Below are 8780 nucleotides of genomic sequence, written 5' to 3'. Positions count from 1 at the left end.
TTTTAAACGAAATTCCTCCCCTTTTTTGGGGGAGTTAATAAAATCTTTATTAAAATATATATATATTATTGTTTGTCTGTTTATCGAAATGCTTTGTTGCAACAAGAGATTTATTTTTTGTGTTTGTATGTTTGGTCAAAAAACAATAAAAAGCTATATATTTAAAAAAGAAAGAAAGAAACATCCAGATCTCTCAATAAACAAATCACTGCAAAGAGTTTTTGGGAGTATTTATTTTTTATTTTTATTTATTTATTAGGCTTTTATCCCGCCCTTCCACATGGCCTCAGGGCGGCTTTGTTCAAGAGTCTGATAGATACTACTAAGCAAAATAAAACATCTTAGATTTTATAGCAGCTTCATACTTCCTGGCCCTTTAGTTCATAATCTTATCGTCCTATTTCTTCTTAGAGATCCCACAATTTGCTCTTTAATTTTTAACTGATCTTTTACTGGCGCTGTTCCACTGTTGCAAAACAGAGGAATTCAATAATTCTTGAAAAACTTCCACACTATCAAGAATTTTCTTTTTTAAAAAGTATGAGTTAATTTCCCCTCCCCTTGCTGTAATTAAACTTTTAATTAAACATTTCCTGATTTCATTATCTCTATGCAATTGGAGCTGTTTAAAAATAATGGGATAAGGGACTGCATTGCAGGTCACTTAAAAGAAACAGTGCAACAAAGAAAAGGCATGGGTATCACCAACCATATCACCAACCCAGCCACTCTTCTTGACAGGTGCATCGATAGGTTACACTGGACAGCTTAACACTATGGACAAGTTCAAGACAAAAAATATCTCCACAAATAGGTTTTGAAAATAATGGGCGCTGTGGGAATGTATAAGGTCTATAGTGCACCTACTCGAAGAAGATCAGAACAGCCTATAGGGGACAACTGAAGGACTCCTAGTTAGCATAGCTAGATTAGGGACTGCCGACAGTTTCAAATTATGTCCTTCCTGTCTCCTGATTGGCTCTTTGGACTTCCCGCTCCAACTAAGCCCTCCCCCTTCATTCACGTCTCTCACAGCAGTTAGTTAGTTCAGCCTCTCTGCCTCTACTCTGTTCTATTTATTTATTTATTTGATTGATTGATTGATTGATTGATTTTTATCCCACCCTCCCGGCCTAGGCTGGCTCAGGGCGGCTTACAAACAGAATAAAAGTTCTAATAATACATAAAACACAATTCGTTACTTAATACAATTTCTAATAGATAATAATACAGTAATATAAAACAGTGTTAAAATCAAACATCATATTGAAGTGCTAGCAATTCCACAGTTTTTACTTTAGTTCTATTGGTCTGCTTCAGTTAGGGGTAGGGCTGCCAAGCCGCGGCGGGGGATCCGCATGTCTTCACAGGATCCATGCCACGGGGGACAGCGATACACGTTGCACCGCCGTCGCCAGGATGTAACACTATGCGTCGCTCTGGCAACAGGACTCCAAACAGCCCCGTTGCCAGAGCGACACGTAGCGTCACATCCTGGCTATGGCCGATTGTCAGTTAATAGTGGCAATGATAGTTGTGATGGTCGTGGCGGTGGCTCCAAAGGCCTGGTGGAAGAACTCCGTTTTGCAGGCCCTGCAGAACTGTAGAAAGTCCCGCAGGGCCCTGATCTCCTCTGGGAGCTCATTCCACCAGAGTGGAGCCGCCACCGAAAAGGCCCTGGCCCTAGCTGTTGACAACCTAGCTTCCTTAATACTCGAGAGGACCAGTTGGTTCTGGGTCCTTGAGTGCAGCTCTCTCCGGGGCTGTAACGATTTCATGTTTATTTGTGTGTGTGTCTTTAAAAGTTTGGTTTACATTGCTGTGTGAAAGTCTAATGTGGTTGAAACAGGCAAGTGGCGTGATTGGTGAGTGACAGAGAGGGGGAGGGGTTTTGGAATGGATGCTGTGTGGATGATTTGAATGTCTATCAGGAGTGACTGTTAGAGTTTAGACAGTTAGGCAGACAGTTGATGCAGAGAGTGCTGTGTAAAAGCAGTTGATAGGAGTTCTGTCTCTGGGTTGAAGGAGACTCATCCCTGTGTGGGAAAGATTTGGTTCTGTGTAGTAAAAGAGTTAAGCAGTTTGTTCGTTTAAAGGTCTGAGAGAGAGCAGTATTGTGTGTGTTATGAAAAGTTGAAGCATAAAGAAACAGTAACCATATATGGCCTAAGGAAAATATTGTTACAAAGTGACCTGCCCAGATCCCTGTCAGTGGGAGAGAAAAGTGTGTGAAATATCAATAAATCTACTTTTATTTAAGATACCAGTACTAAAGAAATTCTTCCCAGGAAACACATAGTTCCTCGAAAGCCTAAAATCTTGATCCACCTACCCAGTGATCGGAATATTATAGGAAAAGGTTTGGAAAGCCCTATAAAATTTTCCTGGTGGCAGCCGGATACCCAAAGTAAAATAAAACATAAGAACACTTTTAAAGGAAAACCAGACCTCCCCAGATAAGAAGTCGTCACAAGTGGTGGCAGCGGTGGGATGCGAATTTCCTGAGGAAGAGAACACATTATAGAGAGCATATATTGAGTGGGAAAAAAGTCTGAGGAGACAGACAGCTGAGGTGATTTAGTGCTGTGAGTTCTAAGACATAAACACAGTTCTGTAAAATACAGTAGAAGATAAAAAGAAATACAAAAGACAGGAAAATGACAAAGTTTCTAGTATTAAAGAAAGAGGCTCTGATCCAAAAGTGTAAAGATTTAAGTTTACCTCATGAAGGGGAAAGTGTGGAAGTTAGTAAAGCCATAGGTGAGGAGACATATAACCCCAGTCCAGAATATTTAGAGTTTCTGAGACAAAAGGGGAAAGTTGAAGCTGAACTTAGAAATAAAGAAACAGCACTTAGAAATATAGAATTACAATTACAAGAAGTGAAAGCAGAAAGAGTGCAATTGGAAAGAGCAAGACTTGAACTTGAAGAAAAAAGGAAAGAGAGAAACCCTGAATTTAAACATGAGTTTCCTCAAGTTATGCCAAAATACTTCTTAAAAAATTGTTTGGAGAAAAATGTAGATGCCAGAGGGAACCCTGCTGAAATCTACAACACATTTCCCTCAGATAAACCAGTTGTTAAGGGTGAAAATAAAGAGGCAAGGATTCAAAAATATACAGACTCAAAAGATTTTCCTCAAGATGAACCAGCAGGCTCAGAAAACAAGCCTCTAGGTATAGTGGCAACAAACAAATTTGATACATTTTCAGGGACAGAGAGAGAGCAGGATTCCCATACTCCTGCCAGTGTTAAAGAAAATTCCCAACTTACTGAAACAGGGAAAAGTAAAGACTCTAAAGAGTTCATGAGACTTTCACAGGCAGAGCTTGAACAAAAAGACAAGGGAAAGCCAGAGTTTGCAAATGATGTTTTGGATAATAGCATACAGTGCAGAGAGGAAGAGATGTCAATTAAGCTGTTGGGTGTCTCGATGGCAGTATATTTTGTTAAAGTAAAGGCAGAAGAAAAAGCTAGCTATGAAGAATTCTTAAAATATCAATGGGAGAAGAATTTAGAAGCCAGAGAGAAAACGGTTGAACTCCAGCATCCAGTTGTGGCTGTTATTTCCAGTAACCCTATCATAGAACTGAATGCGGAAGCTGAACCTGGGATTACAGTAAAAGTTGAAAATGAAAAGGAGGAATCTGAAATTTCTTTGCAATCACCTGCAAATGAACAAGCCTCAGCAGACCTCAGTATTGTTAGTGAAGAATTAGAACATGTGTATGCTGAAGAGACTAGTACTGATACCCCTGTAGATACAAAAGTGACAGTTGAAGTCAGTGGAGTTGTAACTGAGAAATCCAAGGTAAACCTATCTGATCCTGCTAAAGAAGATCCTGAAAAGCTGCAGAGTGAATCCATTTTACTGGGAGAAGATGTGAAAGCAAAAGAAAGTAGAGCTCAAAATACAGTGCTGAAGGAAGACATTGCATGGCACAAGGAGAAAAAGGAAATTGAGGCTGTAGTACTTGAAACAATTGTTGACCCCAAGGAAAACTATGACTTTGCAAATGAATGCCAGCTGTGCCAGTTTACTATAGAGACTGTGGAAATGATAGAACAGCTTATTGACCAGAGACCTGGAAAAGCACAGCTTATGAAAAGTTTTCCAGATAGAAGAAATAATAAAACTGAACAACCACCTAGCAGAGAAGACCAAAGTCAAGATGGATGCAGCCCTGCAGTGCAACATAACCGAGAGGACGATGACCTCAGCCCCGCTGATTTTAGACATGACCGCAGCCCAGCCGATGGACAGCCCAGAGATGACATCAGCCTAAAAGAGGACATCACTTAGAGAGGAACAACAGCCCAGCAGAGTGGGACTGTGAGTTAAGTAACCCACAAACTTTGATAACAAACAAGAAGAAGGAACTGAACTGAACTTGCAGTTAAAGACTATCAGAACTAAGAAGACAGAAGAAGCTACACCCATCCCTTTGGACAAAGAGATGTGTTCCGCTTAAAGGAGAAGGGAGGGGAAATGTAACGATTTCATGTTTATTTGTGTGTGTGTCTTTAAAAGTTTGGTTTACATTGCTGTGTGAAAGTCTAGTGTGGTTGAAACAGGCAAGTGGTGTGATTGGTGAGTGACAGAGAGGGGGAGGGGTTTTGGAATGGATGCTGTGTGGATGATTTGAATGTCTATCAGGAGTGACTGTTAGAGTTTAGACAGTTAGGCAGACAGTTGATGCAGAGAGTGCTGTGTAAAAGCAGTTGATAAGAGTTCTGTCTCTGGGTTGAAGGAGACTCATCCCTGTGTGGGAAAGATTTGGTTCTGTGTAGTAAAAGAGTTAAGCAGTTTGTTCGTTTAAAGGTCTGAGAGAGAGCAGTATTGTGTGTGTTATGAAAAGTTGAAGCATAAAGAAACAGTAACCATATATGGCCTAAGGAAAATATTGTTACAAAGTGACCTGCCCAGATCCCTGTCAGTGGGAGAGAAAAGTGTGTGAAATATCAATAAATCTACTTTTATTTAAGATACCAGTACTAAAGAAATTCTTCCCAGGAAACACATAGTTCCTCGAAAGCCTAAAATCTTGATCCACCTACCCAGTGATCGGAATATTATAGGAAAAGGTTTGGAAAGCCCTATAAAATTTTCCTGGTGGCAGCTGGATACCCAAAGTAAAATAAAACATAAGAACACTTTTAAAGGAAAACCAGACCTCCCCAGATAAGAGGTCGTCACAGGGGCATATATGGGGAAAGGTGGTCTCTCAGGTATGTCGATCCCTGGCCATAAAGGGCTTTAAAGGTAAGAACCTTTAAAGGTAAGAACCTTCTATCAGAGTTTATTTCTTCTTTAATAAACTGAATTAGTTTCTTTAAACAGTTGGTGCTCCGTTCCTCTGCATGTTTAAACTCTGCCAACACAGACAACGTGGAAAACATTGGGCTGCTATTGCTTGATACCAGTTGGATTCTTCAGGATAGCTGCATGAACAAATAATGGCAATTCCAGACAAAATAGCTAGTATAGAAGCAACCCAGACCAAAAAACACCTGGGCTTTGTACTATGTGGCAAGCACATGCCTTCAAATAACACTCTGACCAGCTGGTATATTGCGACTGAGCTGGGTATCCAGGATTAAGGCCGCAGTCTCACCTGCACTTTCAATGAACACCTTCCCTGAGGGGTTGCTATAGGGCCCTTGTCCAGCTTTGTTGGCACAGGCAACGCGGAACTTGATGTTGCTCCCCACTGGTAGATCCGTGACGTTGAAGTAGCAGTCAGCAATGCCTGAGCTGACTATTTTCCACTCATGCTCCCCTGGGAAAGGAACAGAAGGGTATCAGTGGATGTGCATTCCTCAGTCTGCTGCTGTGTTCGATACATGTCTTTTGAAGCTCAGTGGTGCTGGCAAGTAAGAAACTGCTCTTTTCAGATACTGTGGATCAAGTCTTGGATATGCCCACTTGTCTAGACAGATGAGGACCACTAGCTCCTGTTCTCAAATGTCTGCTGACTCCATGCATGACTTGGGTACAACACAAGGAGGCTGAGATGGGTTGGGAGGACAGGGACCAATGTGGCCTCTAAGATGTGGAGTCCTGTGAGCAAAAATTCTACTTTGTGAGCTACTGGCATTAAAGTTGTGAGTGAGCGATTTGGCTACTGCATAAATGAGTTTGCTCTGGAGCCCTCCTTCCTGAGCTGAGACAAAAATGTGTGAGCCGGAGGCTAAAAAACTGTGAGCTAGCTCACACTAACTCAGCTTAGAGGGAACACTGACAGGGACCCATCTTTTACTGTCTTTTTAAAAAAAATAATAATTTTTGTTTTATTAGAAATACACAAATACAGATATGCAGATGAAACATTTTGAAATAGCACAATGCACTATTGACTGTTTTGGAATGATCAGGCCACCAGTGAATAGAGTAGCATGTGACACATACTGGCTGTACTGTAGGCTCATCAGAGAGTTACCCAAGGTGCCAATATGGTATCCTATATGGTCCCTGAAGGGATGAGCAGATGCACAGATCTGCCCAGGGCGGGGTACAAGGACTACTCAAAACTTTGATGGGAGGATAAATGAATAACTTCCAAAGAAGTAGGGTTAGGCACAACAGCTCATAAAACCCCAAAATGGAGAAGAGACAGGAACTCAGACTAGGGCATGCAATATCACTACTAGAGCAGGGGTGACCAAACTGCAATTTGGTCTAATTCACATAGTCTAATTTAATGTTAATAAAAAGCAAATTTGCATATTTCTCAACGAAAAGGTGTGTGTCATATTTGTTCATGTCTTGCGGCTCTCAGACATCTGACGTTTATTCTGTGTGGCTGTGAACGTTGGCCACCCCTGGCCTAGAGTGTCTGCAAAGGAAATGGAAATTACTGCCATATCCAACTGATGCATCATACCATCCATCTTGCGTTCCAGCGTATATGTGCATGGTGCCTGACTATCTGCTGGCCTCCATAGAACCAAAACTGTGTTCCTGTACTTCTGGGGAATTTCTGGAGTGCCTGGTCTCCCAGGAAACCCTGTTTGGAGAGGGTATGAAAAAGACAAAATAATCAAGGTAATTGATAGCACACAAGACATGGGACAGACATGCCCAGAGGTGTCTGGAGGAATCATAAGACACATTCCTTGTGCTCTTACGTGCAATGGATATTGTGCAGGAGCTGGTAGCGGTGCCCAGGGCATTTGTTGCATTGCATTCATACAGGCCTGCATCCTTTTTAGAGGCTTTAGAGATGGTAAGCAGCTGACGGCCATCTTTACATGCGACTATATTGAGAACGCCCTCCGATACAATGGGACACTTATCTGTGTGAGACAGAGGAATATTCAGCAAACACAACCTTCCTGGACACACCAATATGATTCAGACAATGCTCTCCACAGGCCTCTTCCATCCTGAACTCTGCTGCTCCCTTTCTGTGTAGTTTTTGCTCAAACGTGTGAGCTTCAAAAGAAGCAGGAGTATCACTGCACTGGTTGAACCCAAGATGTCCCCATCCCAATACAGTTAAATTGGCACTTCTGGATCCCAAAAGCATGCAGCTATTTGGCTGGCAGCCAATGCCAAGCATACAGGACCTGCAGCATAGAGATCCAGGGATAGAGAGGTTCCACCTATTTTTGTCATGGTCCAGTTATTCAAAGGACAGCTTTCAATTCAGTTCTGGAGCTCTAGGCTGTGTGTCACTTCAGTTTTTTCTTAGCTCTGTGGATGGTCTGCCTTCAGCAATATCTCAGTGGTGTTTGGCCACTAGGTAAAGTAAAGGTAAAGGTTCCCTTGCTCGAAAGCCAGTCGAATCCCACTCTAGGGTTGCGGTGCTCATCTCCGTTTCAAAGCCGAAGAGCCAGCGCTGTCCAAAGACGTTTCCGTGGTCATGACTAAACACCGAGGCACACGGAATCCTGTTACCTTCCCACTGAAGTGGTCCCTATTTATCTACTTGCAATTTCTTGCTTTCGAACTGCTAGGTTGGCAGAAGCTAGAACTAGAGACAGGAGCTCGCTCCATCATGCGGCACACTTGGGTCTCGAACTGCTGAACTACCGACCTTCCACAGCCTGCAGTTCAGCATCTTAACCACTTGAGCCACGACAGCTGGCCACTAGGTAGATTTGGACAAAAATTAACCCCAAAGTATTATGGGACTCTTGGGAGCTGAGGCATTATGGGACTCCTGGGAGCCGAGGCTGATTCTTGCAGCCTAACACACAGACACAGATTTTCCTCATGATGCATAACCTACCTTTCATCCACAGTATACAGGGGGCAGGGCTGGCAGCAGGAAGGCAGCAGAGTTGCACTGCCTCTCCTTCCAGCAATACCTGGTCCTTCAGTTTTATGTGGAAAACTGGAGGGAAGTCTGGATAAGAAAATAAAGGTAGAAGTTATGAACTAGAGGAAGCTGTGCGATACTTCAAAACTGGTAGTGAAAGGTTTGATAGACATCTTTTTTTCCTGCTTTCCGGGGTGGGTTGGACGACTGATCCCTTGAACAGTCAGGTGCGTGCTACAGCTATAGACCCAGTGGGGGTACAAAGGTTGGAGGGGACACCTGAGACTCTTGGGGAGCTGGATCAAGCCTTCGCTACTCTCATCAAGTGTTTCCTCAGGATGGTCTACTCTAATTTCCCAGGCAGTTGTAATGTTCTAGAGAAGCTAAATGGGTGAGAGCACTCCTCAGGTCCCCCAACTGAGCCGAACCCCTCTCAGAGTCCCACCCAAGAGGCATACCTGACGCACTGAGCACATAGGGCTGGTTCACAATGACAACGCCATCTCCTCTCAGCA

General features: G+C 42.7%; 1 protein-coding gene across 1 annotated transcript in view; it reads right to left on the bottom strand.

Annotated features, from left to right (window-relative positions):
* Nucleotides 1-8780, bottom strand: part of SPEG (SPEG complex locus) — a 186536-nt gene that overhangs the window by 18803 nt on the left and 158953 nt on the right. The window contains exons 32-36 of the mRNA XM_015426902.1: nt 8724-8773; nt 8236-8352; nt 7130-7297; nt 6886-7008; nt 5617-5781 (exon numbers count right to left, since the gene is read on the bottom strand). Of these exons, the coding sequence (XP_015282388.1) occupies nt 5617-5781; nt 6886-7008; nt 7130-7297; nt 8236-8352; nt 8724-8773 (623 nt within the window). The remainder of the gene's footprint in view (nt 1-5616; nt 5782-6885; nt 7009-7129; nt 7298-8235; nt 8353-8723; nt 8774-8780) is intronic.

This window comes from Gekko japonicus, unplaced genomic scaffold (genome assembly GCF_001447785.1).
Source record: "Gekko japonicus isolate JY-2015 unplaced genomic scaffold, Gekko_japonicus_V1.1 scaffold104, whole genome shotgun sequence".
Classification (NCBI taxonomy): domain Eukaryota; kingdom Metazoa; phylum Chordata; class Lepidosauria; order Squamata; family Gekkonidae; genus Gekko; species Gekko japonicus.
This window is presented reverse-complemented; position numbering and strand designations above follow the sequence as displayed.